Here is a 25,102-nt window from a genome sequence, read left to right on the forward strand (position 1 = left end):
GGGCTATCAATTGAAGGGTTGAGAGATCGAATCCAAGCTCTGCCATGCAGCCACTGTTGGGCTCTTCAGCAAGGCCCTCAACCCTCTCGTCTCCAGGGGTGCTGTACAGTAGCTGACCCTGCGCTCTGACCCCAGTTTCCAAAACAAGCTGGGATATGCATTGTACTGTTCACCTGTATATGTATATATGACAAATAAAGGCATTCTATCTATTATTCTATTCAAATAATAATTTAGACATTGGACAAACAATGAAACAATGGACGCAGGGCAGGAAGACGTCCTGGAGCAAGTACTAATCCATCGCAGGGCATCATGTACTTACCAGCTACTCGCCAAGGTTAAAATTTAATTCTGTATGTTTTTAAGAAGTGGGAGAATCCCAGTGTACTCAGAGCAAACCAATGCAAAAACTGACAAACTGACCAAAGATCAAACCCAGCCACATTCATCATAACCACGGGGCGGCACGGTGGGTAGCACTGTCGCCTCACATCAAGAAGGTCCTGGTTTCGATCCCCAGGTGGGGCGGTCCGGGTCCTTTTTGTGTGGAGTTTGCATGTTCTCCCTGTGTCTGCGTGGGTTTCTTCCGGGAGCTCTGTTTTTTTTTACCCACAGTCCAAAGGCGTGCAAGTGAGGTGAATTGGAGATACAAAATTGTCCATGACTGTGTTTGATATTACAAACTTGTGAACTGATTAATCTTGTGTAATGAGTAACTACCATTTCTGTCATGAACGTAACCAAAGTGTAAAACATGGCATTAAAATCCTAATAAATAACATCATAATTACCATCAACATCATCACCATCATCATATTGATATTTAGAATAGTATTAATAATAACAATACAAACAAATGAAGTGTATGTATTGGTACAGTGTATCACAAAAGTGAGTACACCCCTCACATTTCTGCAAATATTTTATTATATATTTTCATGGGACAACACTATAGACATGAAACTTGGATATAACTTAGAGTAGTCAGTGTACAGCTTGTATAGCAGTGTAGATTTACTGTCTTCTGAAAATAACTCAACACACAGCCATTAATGTCTAAATAGCTGGCAACATAAGTGAGTACACCCCACAGTGAACATGTCCAAATTGTGCCCAAAGTGTCAATATTTTGTGTGACCACCATTATTATCCAGCACTGCCTTAACCCTCCTGGGCATGGAATTCACCAGAGCTGCACAGGTTGCTACTGGAATCCTCTTCCACTCCTTCATGATGACATCACGGAGCTGGTGGATGTTAGACACCTTGAACTCCTCCACCTTCCACTTGAGGATGCGCCACAGGTGCTCGATTGGGTTTAGTCCATCACCTTTACCTTCAGCTTCCTCAGCAAGGCAGTTGTCATCTTGGAGGTTGTGTTTGGGGTCGTTATCCTGTTGGAAAACTGCCATGAGGCCCAGTTTTCGAAGGGAGGGGATCATGCTCTGTTTCAGAATGTCACAGTACATGTTGGAATTCATGTTTCCCTCAATGAACTGCAGCTCCCCAGTGCCAGCAACACTCATGCAGCCCAAGACCATGATGCTACCACCACCATGCTTGACTGTAGGCAAGATACAGTTGTCTTGGTACTTCTTACCAGGGCGCCGCCACACATGCTGGACACCATCTGAGCCAAACAAGTTTATCTTGGTCTCGTCAGACCACAGGGCATTCCAGTAATCCATGTTCTTGGACTGCTTGTCTTCAGCAAACTGTTTGCGGGCTTTCTTGTGCGTCAGCTTCCTTCTGGGATGACGACCATGCAGACCGAGTCGATGCAGTGTGCGGCGTATGGTCTGAGCACTGACAGGCTGACCTCCCACGTCTTCAACCTCTGCAGCAATGCTGGCAGCACTCATGTGTCTATTTTTTAAAGCCAACCTCTGGATATGACGCCGAACACGTGGACTCAACTTCTTTGGTCGACCCTGGCGAAGCCTGATCCAAGTGGAACCTGTCCTGGAAAACCGCTGTATGACCTTGGCCACCATGCTGTAGCTCAGTTTCAGGGTGTTAGCAATCTTCTTATAGCCCAGGCCATCTTTGTGGAGAGCAACAATTCTATTTCTCACATCCTCAGAGAGTTCTTTGCCATGAGGTGCCATGTTGAATATCCAGTGGCCAGTATGAGAAAATTGTACCCAAAACACCAAATTTAACAGCCCTGCTCCCCATTTACACCTGGGACCTTGACACATGACACCAGGGAGGGACAACGACACATTTGGGCACAATTTGGACATGTTCACTGTGGGGTGTACTCACTTATGTTGCCAGCTATTTAGACATTAATGGCTGTGTGTTGAGTTATTTTCAGAAGACAGTAAATCTACACTGCTATACAAGCTGTACACTGACTACTCTAAGTTATATCCAAGTTTCATGTCTATAGTGTTGTCCCATGAAAAGATATAATGAAATATTTGCAGAAATGTGAGGGGTGTACTCACTTTTGTGATACACTGTATGTATTGTGCTTAGTATAATTTGCTAACCAAAGAACTGACATTACTACAGTAAATTAGTGTATTAAGAATAATTACACCAGAAAAGCATGCTAATACTGTTACACAACTTTTTTAAGCAAAATAACTTATATTAATTAAATTTGTCAAATAATCTGTATGAAATTCTAATACCCACCATTGCACACATTCATATTCAAATGCAATGAACATTTACCAATATTAACTAGGGTGATACGGGTGTTTGTTGAAAGTAAGTTGACTTATGACGGTAATTTAATTTATCTACAGTCGTAACTAATAATCGTGTAAAACATTTACAATTTTTGGAGCTAACGATGCGAGATGAATCAGAGTGAGGAATCGACTCCCGAGCTTTGTGTTCGACTTCAGGTTCTCAACGTGAAGAATAGAAGAATCGACTCTTTGCATCCGACTCACAGACTCAAACGATTCGGTAAACATTGTACTGTACTAGCGCTGGCGGCTGGCTAAACCAAGGCTAGCGCTAAAGGTGTAAACAATCACTGACTTTACACATATGTACATTATTGTGGTCATGGGACCAAAGTTACTTCTGTATGCTTTATTTTCTGTGACTAAATGAACCAAGTAAAGTTTGGCCATTCCAAAAACAGTCAAGCTTTAGGGTGTCAATGTAAATGCAGAAACTTATCAATTGTACTGATTGTTTAGAGACTTGATTCTGATTAAAATGCCCTTAAGTGATTTCCCAGACATTACAATTTATGATCAACTTGCTAAGATCTGTACAAAGCACATTTAAACACAAATAAATTATATTTTACCAGTTGTGTGTCTAATATGTGCATTCAGATGAGGTGGATGTGTAGGCCAGTTGTAGGTACTGGACTAGTATTTGAAAGGTTGCTGGTTCAAGCTCCACCACTGCCAGATTGCCACTGTTGGGCCCTTGAGCGAAGCCCTTAAACCTCAATTGCTTAGACAGTGAACTGTCTCAGTACTGTAAGTCGCTGTACTGTAAATAATGCGTCTGCTAAATGCTTAAAATGTAAATGTGTTTATATAGGGACAGAGAAGTTACAAGCTGTAATCAACTGTAAGTACTAATAACTGTTTAGGATGTGGGTGGCGTGGTATTGTGGTGGCTCGGTGGGTAGCACTGTCGCCTCACAGCAAGAAGGTGCTGGGTTCGATCCCCAGGCGGAGCGGTCCGGGTCCTTTCTGGAGCTCCGGTTTCCTCCCACAGTCCAAAACATGCAGTCAGAAGGTCTATAAAAGGCCTGTAAAAAGCTCAAATCTGTGTTTTTAAGGTTTTCATTATTTAGTTACAGAAAAAAGTTACAGAAATTATTGAAATCCCATGTCATGGCATACATGGATATGACATAAGTGGATGTAAAAATAAACAACTGTAAAAATAGTGCATGTTTAGAAAACATACTGTATATTCAAGTATATATTCAAGTCAACAGCTAAGTCTATAGATAGTTGTACTACTTGCATCCTACTTGATTTAGGTTTTTTACACCATATCCAAAATGCAAAAAAAAGTTTTAGTGATTAAGTGAACAGTGAAGTGTGTGAGTCCTGCGATGGATTAACTATGATGTGCTAATTGATATGCAAGAATGTACGAATCAGGGCACGCGCGAGAGAACGGGTCCTGCGTGTCCATGTCGTATGGTTTTGACTCATGATCCACTGCGGGATGCCGCTGTCACCCCGGCTGTGGCTAGCTGCTCCGCTACTGCTGCAGGCTTCAAAAGAGTGCAAGTCTGCCCACAGTCCTAATTAGAGGGTCCCTGCCTGGAGCTGGGGACCAGCTAGTGGAAAGTGTGCGCAAGTGCACACACCATGCTTCTCTAGCCGTGAGCCGACATGGGCCACAGATAAAGGGAGGAGTAGCAACCTCATCAAATCTGCCCAATGATTCCTCTTTTTTTGTCTCTTTATGTACACACTTCTTTTTCGTGCGTCCAGACTTCCGGTGTTATTCTTTCTCTTTTTCCTGTGTTTTTTCCTTTCTTTTACCAGGCAAAGACAGTTTGGGGCACAGGGAACTGCGGCCTTGGTTTGGTAAGAATAAAAAGTATGAATGCTGGTCATTTTCATGTTATACCTTCTGACGTAACTTAGACAGCTGCTGTGGAGACTGACGTGAAGTGTGACATACTGCCAAAAACCAAAAACCAAGTAAAAAAACAACCACTGTCTGAAAATTTCATAATCACTGTGACCTCTGTAACAAATCATTCTCTTTCTTCTTTTTAATCATTATCAAGCACTTATTTTTTACATCTTAGTCAATTATTGTTTGTTTATGTCAACATCAGCCAACTGTTTTCATTAGTTTAGGTTTTAGCCATCTTAACCATATTGTCACAGCTTAGCTGAAGGAAACAGGCTGTTAGCCAGGGCGCACTTGGCAAGGCCATTGGCGGTGTAGTAAAATATAAATATAATAAGAACGTTTTTGAGCTGGTGTATCCATTCTGAGCAGTGAAACATCACCACAATGACCACAGCTGTGGCATACGTGCAGTAAAGAAAAAAAAAAAATCAGTCCAGACCTTTAAAGCCTAAGAGAGAAAGCCAACCAGTGCAAGAAACAGGCAGAAATGTCTAGCATGTGCTTCATATTTAATTTAGAAGTCAGGATGTATTTTTAAATAGCATATAGACAAGGTAAACTGCCCTTAAATTAATCTATTTTTATCCATTCCATATCATGGAATTTCTTTCACTGTACCAACCACAGAAATGTTTTGGTTTTAAAAATACTGTATTTTTAAAGAGACGTACGGTATTAACAGATTTTAATACTACGTCTGACCTGAAACTGTGTTACATTTAGCTGAGACGACACAACATAACGGCCATTTAAGATCAGAGCTTCTGGTATATGACAGGAAAAAATGAAGGTGGTGCTGAAGGTAAATTGACAAAAAGAGAGCAAGAGGGGGCAGCTTCCACAGGCTGCCATTGATGCATTGAGTTATTCAGGGCTCTGGGCATTGGACCTTAATTACAGTCGTTTTGGCAGGAGCACTAACAGAGAGACGCGGCTGCGGCAAGTCCAGTCCATGCTGCCCGACCCTTCGCTTGTCCCCTGGGCAGTGTTTTGTTTTTTTAGTAGGCCACTAGCTCGGAATGATTTTAGCCTCTGCTTTTAGACATCTCTGGTATTCTTTTTTCTCTGTCCGCTTCAGCTGTGATGGTTTCAGCTGCTTAGACGCTTGCAAAAGGAACCAAGTGATCAGTCACCGACAACATGAAGCTTCCTGTATGTGTACATTTCATGACATCTCTTGTATGTACCACAGGCACAAAGCAGAATGAGAATAAACTAAACGTTTAGGATTCCAGAGAGAAGGTTTAGCACAGTCTGGCCCTCTTCTGCTGTTTGGGGGCTATTGGGGACAGCAGGAAGTGGTGGGGAAAAAAAGCATCTATTACCTAGAGGAGAGCAAAAGGCCGACTCAAACATCGAATCCCACCGCAGTCCACAAGAACGCCAGTCCTGCAGTATAAAAACAACTAAAAACAGAGTTGTTTACCAGTTAATACCAGGAAAACACCAATTTGCCTATGCTCTCTCTCCTCTCTCCTGCTCCCTCTACTTTTTCCCCCCACCCTAATTCATTTTGGTGGTTAGTTCCATGGGTACGCAAGCAAGCGTAATGCAGATTAAGTCACCAGACAGATAAAAGTTGTATGTCTGTATGTCTGTTGTTATGTGGAAATCCTATTTCACCCTCGTCAACAGGAGCAAATGAATAACTCTGACACATCACAGGGATTGTTTTTAAGTAGTGTGTGTTGGTGTATGGGCTGCTGGCATTGCCCAACAGCTCATGGGCTAAACGGTGGTGCTTTAAACCCATGGGCTGTTCTTTTGAGGGCAGAATAAATTTAGACTGGATGGGACCACTTTTAAAGTGTCAACAGTCAGACATCTTTATTCACATCCCTACAAGTAAAAAAAAAGAGAATGCACTCTGTGGCAGCAAAATACTCTTTTGGGACTTTGACTTGACTTTGTTATCCAACCTGCAAAAAAATCTATTGACGCATTCCATGCATGCATGTTCTATTACTCCCAAGGAACATTTGCTGTGGAATATATTTGTCGTATTCTGCCCCATAAATTCTGGAATGTCAATAAGAATAAAACTATTTAACTTAAGATTAAAAATGTACTTATTCACCCTGGCTAGTTCATAGTGCTTACTAATAGATAGATAGATAGATAGATAGATAGATAGATAGATAGATAGATAGATAGATAGATAGATAGATAGATAGATAGATAGATAGATAGATAGATAGATAGATAGATAGATAGATAGATAGATAGATAGATAGATAGATAGATAGATAGATAGATAGATAGATAGATAGATAGATAGATAGATAGATAGATAGATAGATAGATAGACAGACAGACAGACAGACAGACAGACAGACAGACAGACAGACAGACAGACAGACAGACAGACAGACAGACAGACAGACAGACAGACGCTCAGTACAGGTACAAGGCAACGAAATGCAGTTAGCATCTACCAGAATTAATTAAATGCACAATTCAGTGGCTAAGTGGCTAGCACTGTCGCCTCACAGACGGTTTCCTCCCACAGTCCAAAAACATGCAGCCAGGCTAATTGGAGACACTGACTTGTCCTATAGGTACCTGGGTGCTAGGATGCATAAACCAGTGCATTGTAGTGCCGGTCCCAAGCCCGGATAAATAGGGAGGGTCGTGTCAGGAAGGGCATCCGGCGTAAAAACTGTGCCAAATCAATAATGCAGATCACGATCCGCCGGCGACCCCTAACGGGAGCAGCTGAGGAAATAGACAGAGAAAGACATAAATATTCAGTTAATTAGCTATTTTAATATCAGGCCTTACATGAAATATATGTTGTGTAATTTTAAAAATAATTTTCTTTAAAGCTCTTTTAGATTTTGGATAAGAAATGAAAATGTTTGATAGAGTTGCAATAAGTAATATTTAGACACCCACCACCCCGCCACCCCTTATAATGAAATACAGTGATGTGTATAAATCTAATAAGTTAATTTAAACCGATACGTACATGCACTTTTGATCGTATACTTTGACTTTTTTTAGTTAAATTAAATTAAATTAAAGACATTTAGTTCACTTGTGAATTGTCCATGTGCAATATTTTTGCCCCCAGCCTCTAAAAAAGGACTCTGTTAAGTGCTATCAAGTTTTAAATTTAGATCTTCCGGGACCCTTGAGCTGTGTGGCACCCACATTAGCTGCTGTAACACTACAACACCCTATTATTCTCATTCTTATTCTCATCCTTTATTTAGTAATTTTCCATTGTTCCTATCATTTGACTAACCTTCTGGTATAACCTTCAGCTAGCTGAATTTAAAGTGACTAAAAGCATGACCACAGGGTGACTGAGTGGCTGAGCGAGCCTAATTTAGAAAGCAGCCCGTCTCTTACCTGCTTTACCTCACTGTCCCAAAGGAGGACAGACTGACCTCTCCACAACCAAAATAGTCCATTCTTAAATATTCTCCAGAACCAAAATACATCATCCCCACAAATAATAAAAAAATATAAATCAATGCCAGGCCACAAATGTCAGTAAAATTTGCTTTTGAAATGGACACAAAACCACAAGCTTCTTTTTAGCAAATATTTGTGAAGCTAATTTAGACGACGTCCGGGCTGTTTTTCTTTCTCATTTAAGACAGAGCTAACAGAGAGCAAGTCTCACAGATCGAGCTTTTCTCTCGGCTTGTGCCGCTAGCTAACCGACAGGCAGACTCATCGACTGAGGCGTACAGTCCTCCATCTGTGTAAGTGGAGCATCCTTATTCCCTCACTCTCACAGTGCGGTAAAATAAGAGCTGCGCCTTTGAAAGCTCGTTCCTAATTATACGCTGCCCTCTTCCCCTTACCTGCTCCATCTGCAATTAGAACAGTGACTGCCTCAGGAGAGTCACACCACTGCCCCTCACCTGAGGGCAGCCTGGCAAAGACTGCAGCCCTGTCTTTTTTATCGCTGGATAAAGATAAAAATAGGCTATGTGTGTACCAGAGCTGTCAGATAATTCCCATAAACTCAAAAATAACAGATCTGTTCTGCATTCATTAGCTTTGAAAAACGGATTGCTGCCCTTTTGCTGCCACTGATGAAATAGTTATAGGTTGTAGGAAAGCAAGTGATGTTAGATTCGATGCATATATTCTTTTCCCAAAAATATATTTAATTCCTGATGAAAGGCTGTAAATCTAAGGAGGTGCTGTGATCTGTACATTCACAAATATTGTTTATAATTTAATACAGGTCAAAGAGAATTATTACAAATCCATTAGTTTTTTTATTATTATTTCACATACTGTCCATTTTAAAATTGAGATTTGAAGAGTTTTCCTTTTTACAAGGACCCACATCTTTAAAAGTACCTGACCCACTGTCACACTTTTTTGTCCTTGTAGTAACTCAGCAAAAAAATCCTTTATGTATGTTTATATTAAAAAATACATTTCATTTGGACACCCTCCATAAGCTCTTGTCTCAGTACTTTTTCTATATAGTATACCGTATGTTGGATATATTATGTTTCCATGTTTAAGCAAGGATGTTACAATGGAATTATGCTTAAATACTGTATAAACTGTATATAATAATAATAATAATAATAATAATAGTGCTGTTGTCTTTGGAGAGGGGTCTGTGGTGTTATTAGCCACTATTGATTAAAAAAACCCTATATAGGAAAGAGGATGGTTAGGAAGGCAAACATTTCCACAGGGTTTTCAGTAATCTCAAAATTGACACATAAGTGGTGCCAGATTTTCCTCATCACAAATAGATTCACTATATTCCACTATGCAACTTGGAACCAGGTTGTAAGTTTTTGACTTTAAAGTCCCAGGGAACCTTGTAAGATTACATGGCTTAATGGTCTCTATGAAGATCTAAACTTGTCTTTTTTAATACTCAACTAAAGTATTATAATAGAACATAATACTGTGTTGTTATATTGATAGAGGTAGATTTCTATATATTTATGTATATAATTTTTATTTTTATATTTTACTACCTGTCTATTTTTGCCATTTTTTGATTTTATGCTTATATGCTACGCATGTTTAGTATAGTATAAGCGTCACAATCCTATTCCTATTGTACTTGTACAGTAACAGTAATTCTATTTAATTGTAAACATAGTGCTATCATTGTGACGTGTTCAAACAATTATGTTTAATTGTCAATGTAGTTAAAATTGTTTTGAATAAGTTCATTAGTGTGAAATAAGGGTAATTAAAGTCAAAAATCTTTTCCACTGTTATTACAAAGGTTGTCCATTATTTTCAAGGTGACTGCTAATAAAGTGCAACATGAGAGATGAAGGAATAAAAAATTTTTCATCAAGCAGCATCAAGTGATAGCTCAGTGGTTAAGGTACTGGACTAGTAGTCAGAAGGTTGCTGGTTCAAACCCCACCGCTGCCAAGTTGCCACTGTTAGGCCCCTGAGCAAAGCCCTTAACCCTCAATTGCTCAAAACTGTGTTCAGTCATAATTGTAAGTCGCTTTGGATAAAGGTGTCTGCTAAACACTGAAAATGTAAGTTTCTTAGTGGTGTAAACTTTGCCTCTTTTTTGCATTTTACTGCACTGGAACCCCAAAGGGATGCTGTGACGAGCATAAAAATAAGCAGTTTATGTTAAGAAACCTAGCATTTTGTTTTATTAAAAGCAATTTAGCAAAAATTCCTCTACAGCAATATGACAGACTAGAAATTTGTATAAAGTTTTGAGCTGCAGAAATGTACAGGGGTGATAACTTTCTTTAATGCTGTGGCTGGCTCGGTGGCTAAGTGGGTGGCACTGTCGCCTCACAGCAAGAAGGTCCTGGGTTCGATCCCCAGGTGGGGCGGTCTGGGTCCTTTCTGTGTGGAGTTTGCATGTTCTCCCCTGTCTGCGTGGGTTTCCTCCGGGTGCTCCGGTTTCCTTCCACAGTCCAAAGACGTGCAAGTGAGGTGAACTGGAGATACAAAATTGTCCATGACTGTGTTCGATATAATCTTGTGAACAGATGAATCTTGTGTGATGAGTAACTACCGTTCCTGTCATGAATGTAACCACAGTGTAAGACATGACGTTAAAATCCAAATAAATAAACAAACAAACTTTAATGATGTAAAATCATTCAATGAGACGAATATAAAATAACAGAAGAAATTTAAAAAGGGGCAAGTTTTCACACCACTGTATATAAACCACTAAAACACTAATGTATGCCGAATGCCGACTATTATTACTTTATTAAAGCTATAAAGGTGAGGAGGTGAAGCTATTACAGAAGGAGACCCAAATAAAATTTTTGTCTAAATGATTAGAGCTGTCAAAAGTTTTAGAACACACCCAGTTTACCAGTTTGTATAAATATTTGCACTACTGTTAACATTATTATTTCAATGTACACTAAAATTAAAGCAAATTGTGGAACTGTTTTGTTAATTGAATCATGATTATTTGGACTATTTTCTACATCAGAAATGTGTTGTATTTGTAGTTTGCTTTGCTTTTAGATTTTTTTCCCCAGTTCATTCCAAATTGGCTTAATGGGTTTTAAGTATTTTAAGTATACTGTTCTGCCCATTCTGTGATTTGAAGTTTACCGCCTTGTTTTTGTCTCTTGAGAATGTTCCCGTATAGTCTAAAGGTATATTGTCTTCCTGACCAGCTAGATGTAAATCAGCAAAATGCTTTGTAGCCTTCTTGGGTCTGAATTTCAGGCGCTTTCTGCGAGCCGTTGACTCTAAATCCAGCACAAACCACTTAAACCATTCAAAGCTTAGTTTCTATGCATTGCTGCTGAACAGCTGTAAGTTGTTAGTCAATGACTTGTTCCCCAATAAAGACTGTTTATTATACATTTTAATTTTAAATTAATGAATTTAATTATTAGTAAAAAAAAAAAAATTAAAAAAAAGTTTTTTTTCATTTGTTTATTGTGGATTTTCTTTAAAAAAAATAAAATAAAAAAAAGACTAAATTAACCTTGTCAAAAATACACACAGCAAGTTATTAAATTATTAATTTGGCATTTTATATTGCCATTAAATTGTGTGGCATGACATCTTAATTCCACCTAAGATAGTTCGGGGCAAGTTTGCACTACTTACATGGGACAGTAGTGATTGTACCAAGCTGACGAAGAAAACCACTGCAGAGATCTTGAGCTCTCAAGATTGACTCTGAGCTGTGCTATTGACCTGGCTAGGTGTCCAACAGACACAATTAGCTGTGTCTGTGAGAGGGGCATCGACTGAGGTCCTCGTTGCTGCTGGCTGTTAGGCTTTCACAAAGAGTGAGGAAATCACTGAGCAGCAAAGCATTCTCTCTGTATGCAGTACAGCTCTGGCAGAGACGGATGAGGGTGCTTGTCAGAAGGGTCATGTGATAGTTTGCGGCTCTTGGTGCAAGCAATGGAGTTATTGAAGGAGAGGAATTAAAACCAACTATATTGAAGTAAAAAAAAATGTAAAAAATAATAAAAATAAAAACAGGCACATTATGATGACAGAAAATTTGTCCCGATGACCAGATCCAAGCACCATCAATGGTCATGAATTAGAAGCTGTTGAAACAGATATTGTTTAAATAAATTTTCAGCATTTAGCAGACAGTTTCATCCAAAGCGACTTAAAGTACTGTGACAGTATATTGTCTAAGCAATTGATGGTTAAGGGCCTTGCTCAAGGGCCCAACAGTGGCAACCTGGCAGTGGTGGGGCTTGAACTAGCAACCTTTCGATTACTAGTCCAGTATCTTAACTGTGTTCTAGAACTTGTGTTCCAGAAGCTTTTAATTCACAGCATTTTGGTGGTTCTTGGATTATACTGGACGAATGCAAAGCTTCAGTAACTTACAAATCTCCTCTCTGCATAATGTGACACAATAATATGTTTCTGGACACATCTGGAGACAACTGTTCCATATACTTTGTATTGGGTTCTAAGAAGTCACCAGGTACAATGAATTATTATCATAAAAAAAAAAGAAATTAACAGGCTTTGTCTCAGTTGTGTACTTGTTGTATGATTGTTTTCTAGAAAAAAAAGGGACTATGTATTACAGAAAAAATATAGAAATTTAAAGATTATGAGATATACGTGCGTGTGCGCGCACGCGTGTGCGAGCGTCGGGGCGCATGTGTGCGTGTGCGCTGGTTTATATTGTATATCCACTCACGTGTACTCATCGGCTGGGCTGAAGAGGAGGAAGCGGAGGAAGCGGAGGCTGCTGTTAGTCTGAGGTTTGAGGTAACTCGGGGCCACTAAAGCGCTTCAGTAATCAATGCAGAGGTCGGAAAAAACCTGGCAGCCTGGGCTCTGGTGCGCTAGTGTGTGTTAGGGAGCAGGAACAGTGCTGAAGAGTGGCGCATCAGCCCGCGTGTGTGTGTTTGTGTGTGCGGTCGGTAGCAGTAAGATCGCTCGGTGTGTGTACAGCGGGGGAGTGGCGCAGGCGGGCAAGATTGGGGTAGAAGTGCATGAGAGCCAGGGCGCGGTCTTCACTGCTCTTTCAGATCAGATTACTGCAACTCTGCTAGCGACTGGACCCAGTGCGTACGGAACATGAGGATTCCCTCTAACAGCCAGCAGCCGGCTTTCACCATCAGTCTGCCTCAGTGTATCAGGGTGTCGGTGCGCGCCGCGACTCTCCAGATGTCCGTCTGCGCTGGTTAAATAACCTCACTAGGCTGGACGCACCTGACTGGACTCAGTTTCTCCTCGGTGCATATGGAGAGTGCCTGTTGGCACCGCTGGATCTTGTTTGTCTCGACTTTGCGACGCATGACAGCGCGCACAGTTGACCGCGCGTCCGTTTTACGCACTGACAATGACAAGGATAAAGGCCATGCGCAACTGAATACCCTGCATCTTTAACTGGCTCAAAGAGGACTACGTGGGGAAGGGGGGCACCTTAAGTTTCCTTTACCTGTGTCGCCCGTAGACTCCGCACTATATTTGTCAGAGGGGGGGTAATGCGTGTCCCCGCGGTGCTGGGGCTTCTGGTCGCCTGCGCGCTCATCTGCGCACCGGTAAGTGAAGCGTGCGGCCCGGGCAGGGGTTACGGTAAGCGGCGGCCTCCCAAAAAACTCACGCCGCTCAACTACAAGCAGTTCAGTCCGTACGTAGCCGAGAAGACTCTTGGTGCCAGCGGCAGACTCGAGGGCAAGATCACCAGGAACTCGGAGCGCTTCAAGGAGCTCACGCCCAACTACAACCCCGACATCATCTTCAAGGATGAGGAGAACACGGGCGCGGACCGGCTCATGACACAGGTGAGCGATTCGATTACGGGGCTATTAGGAAAAGGCGCAGGGCGCCGGTCGGGGATCCGGTTACGCACTGAGCTCCACGAACCTCTCTCTCTCTCTTTCTCTCTCTCTCTGTCTGTCTTTCTCTCTCGCCCTTTGCTCCTTCGCGTTTAAGGCCTTAGCAAAGCACCACTATCGATCGCCGCTGCTTTCATCTGTCCCGTGTTCCAGCGGGATTGATTTCTTCTTCTGCACAACCAAGCCTGTGCTGTTAAAACCTCTCTCACACTCTCTTGTGTCTAGACAGAATAAAATGAACAGCTGCACTTTTAATAAATGTACCTAACACCACAAATGATTCCTTGGCCTGACCATCAACAGTCCTCTGTACTCTGTATACCACTACTAACATTGTTTAAATATTTTAACTTATGAATACTTAAAGTAAACCTTATATAAACAAAATCACTTATTTCAAGTCGTTATTACAGAAAACAACTCTAAATCAGGTTACTGTCTAAAAATCCTGTATAAAATTACAATTACTGACCTGACAGCCTAGATTTCTTTTACATACTGCTGTTTTCATTGATTTATACACATTTTAGAGAAACAAACAAGAAAGAAAAACAATGTGTAGGCGGCAATCAATTATTAACAGAAATCACAAACTCCTACCATTCTGCCAGCTAGGTCAACAAAAGTTTGAATAACTTCCTCGCATGTACCACAAATATGAGCCACACTTAATTTTCAGTTCCAGCTATGCACAAATAAAGCACCTCATGAATCCTGGGTAGATAAGTATGGATCCAGGACCTATTTCCCACTAAAGCTGCTTTCTCAAAAATAATTATTTGGCATTTTAAAATGCTGTTTACAATAAAAAGTATCTTTGGGGTTTAAAAAAACAGTTTAAGATTTGTTAAAGGTTGTTTTTGATGTATTAAGGATAATAAAATAGGTTATAAATAATCAGTACAAAATTAGATTAAGAAAAATATTATCAGCCCATTTTTGGTCCTTGGCATCCTTGAGCTGACCCTTTAAATTTTAGGTAGAACATAGAATAAAGCAACAGAGACTGTTTGGTCAAATACGTCAACCTTGGCTTAAAACTTCCCATCAATTAACCATGCTGGTCTATATTTGATCAGTCCTGCTCCTACGACTTTTATGGTTTCTACATTTTGACTAATCTAATAGCTAAAAACTGATAGAACCATCTAAAATAAATAGAATAAATAGATTTGTTTCCTGCTTCACAACTTTAAAAGGGAAGTTTTCATTACTAGATCAAACTTCATGGGTTCTCCTAAAGTGCTACTGAAGAACCCTTTAGGATGACAGATTCTGAAGACTACGCAAACACATCTGGCACTATTTTATTGAATAGAACAGCATAGATTTTTTAAATCTGACTCAGGCCAAAACTAAAATTGTCCAATTAATAAGTTCAAGCTTGAAAAGTCGCCCTTTCATGTCTTTGTACACACTGGGTACAGTGTTTACGGTGTTCATTTAGGATTTAACGTGTTTACATAATCAGGGTGTGTTCATGCAGAACTGGAAGGGTTTAGTCAGGATATATATTCACTAGTTTAGATCTTTATTCAGTACTGTGAAACTTTTTTCAGCACATATTAAGTTGATTTAGCACGGTGTTAATTCAGCACTTTATTGAATGAATATGTTTACTGTGAGCGCTCCATTGATGCAGCAGCCTCACTTTGAGCGGTCACAGGATGTGGACGATGTGTGACCTCTGTCACAGAGTTACTAATGTGTTACTAATGACAGTGGTATGAGTCTGAACCTGGTATAAAGCAGTAAATATGCACATAATAAAACCTCACAGCGTATGGCTAACTGAACACTGGGTTTATTGCGTTTTATTGTATTATGGTAAGAAGCATACTGATACAACGTCGTTATAAAACCATATTATAATTTCCTCCAGACACTCGAAACTCTGCAAAAATACCATCATGTTACACTAGTAAATACATCATATAATTCCTATTTCGAGAACATAAGCCATTTGATCAATATTTAATGTTTAAATATTAAATTCAGCTTAATACAGTTGTATTATATTCAGTTATTGCAGTTTTTAATTTATTTATGTAGTTTTCCCAGTTCAAAATTACAATAAAATGAGTCTATGACTTCAGTGGCTCGAAACACACTAAATGCTATGAGGATTAAATATATGTAGGTATGTGTACATAAACAAAAGCAAATGTCTCTGAACAATAGGACACAGTATGGAAAAGCTATATTTTTTATGATACAGTTCTACATGTATCAAATTCAATAGAATTACACGATGACCTGTGTTATACAGTGTCCATAAAATTGTGCATTTGTAATATACAATACATATTATTTGTATCAAATAGATATAAATATAATTATGTTAGATGCATTAATTACAAGTGTATTTTATCATTAATTTTCTTTAAATGCCAAACATTCTTCTTTTTAGGGTAAAGGCTGTATTGCATGTACAGTGTATCACAAAAGTGAGTACACCCCTCACATTTCTGCAAATATTTCATTATATCTTTTCATGGGACAACACTATAGAAATAAAACTTGGATATAACTTAGAGTAGTCAGTGTACAACTTGTATAGCAGTGTAGATTTACTGTCTTCTGAAAATAACTCAACACACAGCCATTAATGTCTAAATGGCTGGCAACATAAGTGAGTACACCCCACAGTGAACATGTCCAAATTGTGCCCAAAGTGTCAATATTTTGTGTGACCACCATTATTATCCAGCACTGCCTTAACCCTCCTGGGCATGGAATTCACCAGAGCTGCACAGGTTGCTACTGGAATCCTCTTCCACTCCTCCATGATGACATCACGGAGCTGGTGGATGTTAGACACCTTGAACTCCTCCACCTTCCACTTGAGGATGCGCCACAGTCCATCACCTTTACCTTCAGCTTCCTCAGCAAGGCAGTTGTCATCTTGGAGGTTATGTTTGGGGTCGTTATCCTGTTGGAAAACTGCCATGAGGCCCAGTTTTCGAAGGGAGGGGATCATGCTCTGTTTCAGAATGTCACAGTACATGTTGGAATTCATGTTTCCCTCAATGAACTGCAGCTCCCCAGTGCCAGCAACACTCATGCAGCCCAAGACCATGATGCTACCACCACCATGCTTGACTGTAGGCAAGATACAGTTGTCTTGGTACTTCTCACCAGGGCGCCGCCACACATGCTGGACACCATCTGAGCCAAACAAGTTTATCTTGGTCTCGTCAGACCACAGGGCATTCCAGTAATCCATGTTCTTGGACTGCTTGTCTTCAGCAAACTGTTTGCGGGCTTTCTTGTGCGTCAGCTTCCTTCTGGGATGATGACCATGCAGACCGAGTTGATGCAGTGTGCGGCGTATGGTCTGAGCACTGACAGGCTGACCTCCCACGTCTTCAACCTCTGCAGCAATGCTGGCAGCACTCATGTGTCTATTTTTTAAAGCCAACCTCTGGATATGACGCCGAACACGTGGACTCAACTTCTTTGGTCGACCCTGGCGAAGCCTGTTCCGAGTGGAACCTGTCCTGGAAAACCGCTGTATGACCTTGGCCACCATGCTGTAGCTCAGTTTCAGGGTGTTAGCAATCTTCTTATAGCCCAGGCCATCTTTGTGGAGAGCAACAATTCTATTTCTCACATCCTCAGAGAGTTCTTTGCTATGAGGTGCCATGTTGAATATCCAGTGGCCAGTATGAGAGAATTGTACCCAAAACACCAAATTTAACAGCCCTGCTCCCCATTTACACCTGGGACCTTGACACATGACACCAGGGAGGGACAACGACACATTTGGGCACAATTTGGACATGTTCACTGTGGGGTGTACTCACTTATGTTGCCAGCTATTTAGACATTAATGGCTGTGTGTTGAGTTATTTTCAGAAGACAGTAAATCTACACTGCTATACAAGTTGTACACTGACTACTCTAAGTTATATCCATGTTTCATGTCTATAGTGTTGTCCCATGAAAAGATATAATGATATATTTGCAGAAATGTGAGGGGTGTACTCACTTTTGTGATACACTGTATGTGTTGCTATAATCACAGTTTGATGAACTTTGACACTATCGTGCTTTGCTGTTCACCTGCAGATTGCGTGCCTACATATTTGGCCCGTCTATTATTTCCACAACTCCTTCCTTTTTGTCTCTGTGTACCTTACTTGTACCCATACATGACGTGATTATTTAAATATTACTCAACTTCAGTATTATGTGAGGCCAAAAATAAAGAGACATGCTGAAATTGCTGTCTATGCCAGTGGAAAAACGGAAAACACTTCTCTAATGTGAGATAAACCTGGCTCTGCACCATTCCCTGCACTTTTTCTGGACAGAATTAGGCCAAAGCTTAGTCTAAGTAGTGATGAAACAGAACTGCAGTGCTCTAATTTCTGAGGAAACAGGGAACTGTACTCTCCACCCTGTGTGGATAATGCTAATATAAAAGAGAACTGTACTCTCCATTCTGTGTGAATAATGCTAATATAAATGTCTCCATTTTGCAGCGTTGTAAGGACAAGCTGAACTCGCTGGCTATCTCTGTGATGAACTTGTGGCCGGGTGTGAAGCTGAGGGTCACTGAGGGCTGGGATGAAGATGGCAATCACCCCGAGGAATCTCTGCACTATGAGGGCAGAGCAGTGGATATCACCACGTCTGACCGGGACCGTAATAAATACGGCATGCTGGCCCGGCTGGCGGTGGAGGCCGGCTTTGACTGGGTTTACTACGAGTCCAAAGCACACGTCCACTGCAGTGTAAAATCAGGTAGGAACAAATTGTTTGCTAAAGTTTAAATACCACAGGATACACAAGTTTTAACAGTTTAAATTCACATTTTCTTTGTCTGTAAGGACCTTCTTTTGTGTTGCACTGGAGCTAAAAGGCTGCCGTTCATAACAAGTAATCAGAGTCACCTTAAAAAAATGCTTTTTCTATCTGGCTCAACTCAGAAACACAAAGCAAGGATACATTCTGGAGTCCAAACCATCGCAGGGCATCACACACTCACACATTTACTCACACACTTTTATCTAAGGGAAATTAAAAACAGCCAACACACCTTCGGCTTGCTTTTGAGAAGTGAAGGAAAGCAGAGAGCTCAGGGAATTACATAGACACATGGAGAAAATGCCAAACTCCTTACAGACAGAGATGAGACCCCATGATACAAATCAGCTTAGTTACGTTTAGTTCATCTTAGGTCAGGTTATTTCAGTTGAATTTCACACAAATCTGGATGTAGGCATGGAAGAAATTGTTGCCATTAAACAAACACAAACCAATGATATGTAGACATAATAGAGGTTGCATAAAGAGGATAAAGTAAACATGTGCATGCCTCACCCGTCCCCTTAGATAAAGCAGCTACTGCAAAGTAATACAATATTATTCTGAATGATTACCTGATCAGCATGATGGAACATTTCTAGCCAAAAAGTCATGGTCTCTTCCAGTTTGACAGTACCCCCATGAACAGGGCACAAGGGATTACTGAATGGTTTAATGAGAATAAAATGATGTAAATCATTGCCTAAGGTCTTTATATTTACCAGAGTTGAACCCAGTAAAATACCTTAAACACATGCAGACTTTGAACACAGCCAATAAGGTTCTGCTGCTGTATATTTTCTATCTTTCCTTTATCTAAAAATAGATGTTATGATTGAATGGCCAACCAGTTAGATTAGGGATTACATCACCTACCTGTGTTCGAAAAATCTGAATTATTCCAGGCAAGATATTCTTTAGGGGTTTGTTTTTTATATGGGTTTGTTGTTATATACAATTTCTAGCTATTTCTTTTTGTAAAATTAGGACTTAACTACATAAGCTTTGTATCGCCAGTGCAAAACTAAAGGATCTAGTCAGTTTCAGTATGTTGAAACACAGCCGATTTATATGACTAGGTGTAACTGGTTCTGGAATCATCTAGCAGTGCTCAGGTGTATCCGATTTCGGATTGTTGTCTATTCTCATTAGCAGATGAGATAAGTGCTAGACTTGGTCTGGAGGTCAATACCAGGTAACAGACCACATCATTAGGACATAAACACCAACCTCTAGTCATGTCATCGGGGAACAAATTATTGGCCGCCATCAGGAAGAACTGGATTTTTTTTTCTGGTTAGAGCTCTACTGTCGTCTGGGATTAAAATAAATCCTCATGGTTTTATGAACTCCATGAGTAATGCATTGCATATTAATTGGTTGCAAAATGTTGTCTTGCTGTATTCTCAATAATCTGTATAATCTGTGTATTTCTGTCACTCTGGAATGTTGATTTATCTCATTCATTCAGCTCCAGTGTTGCATCAGTGGAGTCTTTTACCTTTTCTTGTCTTAGCGCAACACTTGAGTCTAAAAAAAGTGTCACTTCTGGGCCCCTGGTGAGGAATGAGACTTCTCTGTGTGGATGTTTATGAAGAACTTGTGTTATCGCTCTGATAGAGAGAGCAAACACCGGCAAGCCCTCTTGTCTGCGTTTGCCTTATCAAAGTCCTCTATAGGTGTGTTCTGCTACTCATACAAAAGTACTGCTGCACACATGAGAAGTGGGTATGCTTGATTAATATTGTATAGAATTGAATATTCAACAATGTGATCATTAATCTGAACTTTAACAGTGATTAAATATCCTCCATCAACTGTCTATTGTTGAGTGATGTGACAAAAAATAATCCCAGTAACTGTGTATATTTGATAGCTTTCCTGGATCATTTTTTGATCCACAAGGAATTTATACTTCGGGCAAAATGTGATGTGGTATTTCTGTAATAAAAATATGAACTATAACTATCCATTTAGTAAAAGCACATTGCCCTGAAGTTCCTTTGTACTTGCTAAAACTCAGTTTAATAGTGTGTACCTTTGGGCACTAGAATGTGGGTGTGGAAAGGGCAGAAAACACAGCGAGAGAGAAAGAATGAGAAAGAGCGAGGCCGATTGCTCAGAAGTAGAGCAGGTTACCAAAGTGCTTTTAGATGATTAACTCGCGCCTTTGTTTTCTAGATGGTTATTCCGTTGTTCCTTTTCTCAGATCTCTTATCTTAGCCATGTCTTATCACTTGGCCTTGGTCCTCACCTTTTCCAAATATTTGTGTTTGGCTCAGCAGAGACTTAAGACTCTCCTTGCAGGCCTGTGGCATCCTGTAGAGTCTGACCCAATCCCTCCTGCAGGAGGGAATCAGGTCTCACCTTCAGGCCGGTGGTTATTTATTAGCTTAGATTGTATTTTTTTACGTGCAAACTAAAGTGAAGTGAAAAGAGAAAACTCATTAGCTTTTAGAACGGCGTTTAAAATGTTTGCTTGCACACAAAGTTGTTTTGCCACTGTAGCAGACTTTCAGTTTTATTGGTGGTTTATGTGTTCGCAATGAAACGGAGAGAAACAGACGCAAGGAGAGACTGTGATTTACGTCTGATTAGATTTTTCTCAAAACCATTTATTTATTGGATATAATAGGATAAATGACTGAGCCATATTTCACGGATTGTTTTACTGAGAAACCTTAAACCCCCTAGTTTAGGCCACTACATTGATTTTGTGGGTGTGTGTGTGTCATGGTCCAAAATGATGTAGAAAATTAAATGCAATTTCTTAAGAAAATAATTGGTAGCCAACTTTTGTATTTTTGTGGCAATTACTAGACCCTTTTTATTTTGGGTATGGTGTTAAATCCCCATCACAGCTCCAATACAGGTCATCCGTGAGAATACAGCATCTCACTGAGGTATTTCTGTGTATGGGGTTAAATCTCCCATAATAACACAAATACAGTAAACAGATATTTGTTAAATTGACTTGATGATTTATAGTGTATTCATTCAGTCATTTATTTATTCGATTTTAAGTAAGCATTTCTTTTTATTTGATTAATTCCTTTTTTTTTAATTGTTGTATTGTGCCATTTTCTGTCCTGTAGAGCACTTTAAACTACTGTTGTATGAAAGGTGCTATATAAATAAGATAAAAGATAATCATTATTACGTGTCTAAATGCATCTGATTGCCAGATAGTAAAGTGTGATATATAGAGACGGCCAAAAAATGTGTACACACCTTAATAGTTATCTATGGAGCTTTTCCATCCATTATGTAGCATGATGTTTAAATGTGACTTAAATTCATTCCAAATATATTTTATACAGGTTTATCTTTTGTTGACGTGTGTATACATTTCGGCCCCCTCATGTGCACAAAGAATGTGTTTACGCAGCTCTAGGGTTCATTGTCAAAGTGCGATGCAGTGGGTTGTTGGTATTGCGTAAATTGGGCAGCTGTCTGATGAACTGACTTATTTGAAAGGGGTATCCTGCGACAGCGCCTCATTGAATGTACAGTACGATGCATTTTACTGCCAGTGTATGTGTGTAGAAATGACACTGCTCCTGCTGTCTGCTTGATTTGATGTCCCTGATAACAATTATCTGGTCACTGATTCACCCTTAAACTATGTCTTTTTGCAATTCTTTACCTCTGCAGAACTAAATATGGCATATTGTGTATATTGGGGCATAGGAATTGTGATATATTGTTATATATTCTATTGGCTTGTTAAGTTACAGATGTTTAAGCCAAATCTCAAAGAATTTTAATGTTTCTGCTTTTGTCTGTCCATTTAAGAACACTCCGTGGCTGCTAAGACGGGCGGCTGTTTTCCCGGAGGAGCTCTGGTCACGATGGAGGATGGGAGCAGGAAGACCATGCAGGACCTGCAGCTCGGTGACCGAGTGTTGTCATCGTCAGAGAGAACCGGGCAGCTCGCTTTTAGTGAGGTCATCGCCTTCCTAGATCGCCAGTCCACCGTCCGTACACTATTTTACACATTGGAGACAGAACGGGGTGCTACTTTAAGCCTCACCACCGCTCACCTCGTGTTCGTTTCTGAGGGGAACTGCTCAGGTTCAGCGCTGACCGGAACACTCCGGACTGTGTTCGCCAGTGAGGTGAAGCCCGGTCAGTGTGTGGTTCTGGCTCAGGATCGAGAAGGACATCTTTCCCGGGTACTCAGGGTCCGAATCCGGGAGGACATGGGAGTGTTTGCTCCTCTTACCCAGCATGGAACAGTGGTGGTTAATGACATTTTGTCCTCCTGCTATGCAGAGGTGGATGAACACTCACTGGCTCATGCTGCTTTTGGACCATTAAGAGCACTTCATCGTTGGGGAGGTCCAATGGGCCATCAGGCTGAGGGGTTACACTGGTACTCCTCGCTGTTGCACTGGATTGGAAGACACATTCTCAACCCAAAACATTTCCACCCATGGGGTGTTTTAGCAAATTACAGATGAGATAAACAGGCTGATGTATGTAACAGCAAAACGCCCCAAAAATGTCCAATGCAATAGAGAAACAAATGGACAGAATAGCACTCAAACTGAAAATAGGACACTAAACGGGCATCATTTTCTCATTATGCAGGAGTGAAAGAAATTCTAAAATGAAGAACAGAAAACGTTTGACCCAAAACAGACTATATCCTTCAAAGGCTTGAAGGTTGCTGTAATTCTCCGGGCGTGTTCACTCGTTCGAAAAATCATCTTCAGGGATGTCGACGGAACTAATTCAGACCCACATGTAAACATATTCAATGCAAAACCATTTAAACGCTACACTGGATCATCCTCGCAAACACATAAACACGCACATTTCTACGCATACAGGAAGCAAACATGATTCAAAAGAGGAAGAATCACATTTGACTATTTTTAAAAGCAGTCTGTTTAATGTCAACGCTTGTTGGAAAATAATGACATTATTTTAACTTAAAACCGTTTCTGAGTGGAAAAAATTTGACAAATTACATCCTTGTGGCTGTATCACGCAGATGAACAACTACGCTCATATGAATCAGAGTTTCTGGAATGAACTATGAGAAGTAGAATTTGTCAGTAAAAAGGCAGTCCAGTGAACACAGCTCATCCTGCCTGGTATAAAAGCAATGTCTTCTTCTTTTCAAATTTATCTATTAATGGTTTTGAGGGAAAATAATGCATTAATGTGCTATAATGTGGCATTTTATGCTATTTAAATAAAGCCAAATGTACCTCTTTCACTATAATAACTATTCTAACTCGTCTGAGGTAATGCAACCAAGGTTAGCTGTAAATAAAATAGCTCAGGTAAGCAGTCGCTCAGGCGTAGGCAGTCGGGCTTAACCTTACTGATAACGTAGGTGTAGGTAAAGAAAAGCAGCTCAGAAAATCTACCCGATATCAGGTGTGTTTATTTTTCAGTGCCCTTCCATTCTGTATGTTCTGTTTTTATGTTTCGTATCGTGCTTATGTCCTTCCCGTAGTCTCACAATTTCAAATTCATCCTCATCAGTGCTGTCGAGTTTCAAGTTTTTGGTTTCATGCTGGAAATGTTCTTTATAAGTTTATTGAGTATTTAATAGTCACATTGTACACTGTATTTCTACATATAGCATACACAAGGGGTAAAAAATCACAGTTATTATATAGTCATACCAGTTAAGCTATACTGTTTTATTTACTATTTATTAAATACACTCGTGTCAAAAACAGATATTATATTCCCAGAGATCAGCTTGTTAAATTCCTTATGTATGCTTTATGGAGTGATACTCGCCGTCTGGCTTGCTGTATTTACGATTTATTGTGGCATTATAAAGTTTTTTTTGTTTTTGTTTCCAAAAAGATGTCAAAATTATATGTTCATATAAATATTTAAAGATCTATTTTTCAAAATTAAACTATATAGAAATAAGTGGGTGTTTCTGTATTTTCTGATGTTTACACATGCTGATCAATTTCATTGTTCATTGTAGTAAGGCCATACGAACATTTTGGGTTACGAAAAATGTCTTTTTCAACTTAACGTACGAACAAATTTCAGATTACGAACCGAAATTCGCGAAACACGTGACATCACGAACAAGTCTCTCTGTATACAGTGAGCGAACAGCGGACAGCGTATGGTGTTTTTTCGGTGTTTTCTTTATATTTTGTAAAATTCTATTTCAAAATGGCCCCAAAGAAGGTGCAGTGGAAGCGTAGTGGTGAGAAAATGAAAAAATCTATTACTATTTGTTGTTGTATAATTACTCCTGCCAGTAGGTGTTACTGTGTATCAGACAGAGGGGACAGTGAGTGAGAGAAGAAGGAAATCGGCTCAGTAAACTATTCTTTCTTTCGCGCAATTACACCTATAAAATACAACACTATTGAAATAAAGAAGGAAATAATAGAGAAAAATGAGAGTTATTGTTGTTTCTGGTAGATAAATTTTATTTAAAAAAA

General features: G+C 40.0%; 1 protein-coding gene across 1 annotated transcript; it reads left to right on the top strand.

Moving 5' to 3' along the window:
* Positions 1–13,502: 13,502 nt before the first annotated feature.
* Positions 13,503–24,528, top strand: ihha (Indian hedgehog signaling molecule a). Its single transcript, XM_063005741.1, has 3 exons — positions 13,503–13,802; positions 18,344–18,605; positions 22,464–24,528. Exons 1-3 carry the CDS (start codon positions 13,503–13,505, stop codon positions 23,129–23,131), a joined length of 1,230 nt encoding a protein of 409 aa, XP_062861811.1. The 3' UTR covers positions 23,132–24,528.
* The last annotated feature ends 574 nt before the right edge of the window (positions 24,529–25,102 follow it).

Source organism: Trichomycterus rosablanca, chromosome 12 (genome assembly GCF_030014385.1).
Source record: "Trichomycterus rosablanca isolate fTriRos1 chromosome 12, fTriRos1.hap1, whole genome shotgun sequence".
NCBI lineage: Eukaryota > Metazoa > Chordata > Actinopteri > Siluriformes > Trichomycteridae > Trichomycterus > Trichomycterus rosablanca.

Bases quoted from the DNA above. Each gene is read 5' to 3' on its own strand.
- ihha (XM_063005741.1), top strand. From the start codon at position 13,503: ATGCGTGTCCCCGCGGTGCTGGGGCTTCTGGTCGCCTGCGCGCTCATC. The intron at 13,803-18,343 runs GTGAGCGATTCG...TCCATTTTGCAG, and splicing joins CGGACCGGCTCATGACACAG to CGTTGTAAGGACAAGCTGAA. The intron at 18,606-22,463 runs GTAGGAACAAAT...TGTCCATTTAAG, and splicing joins CCACTGCAGTGTAAAATCAG to AACACTCCGTGGCTGCTAAG.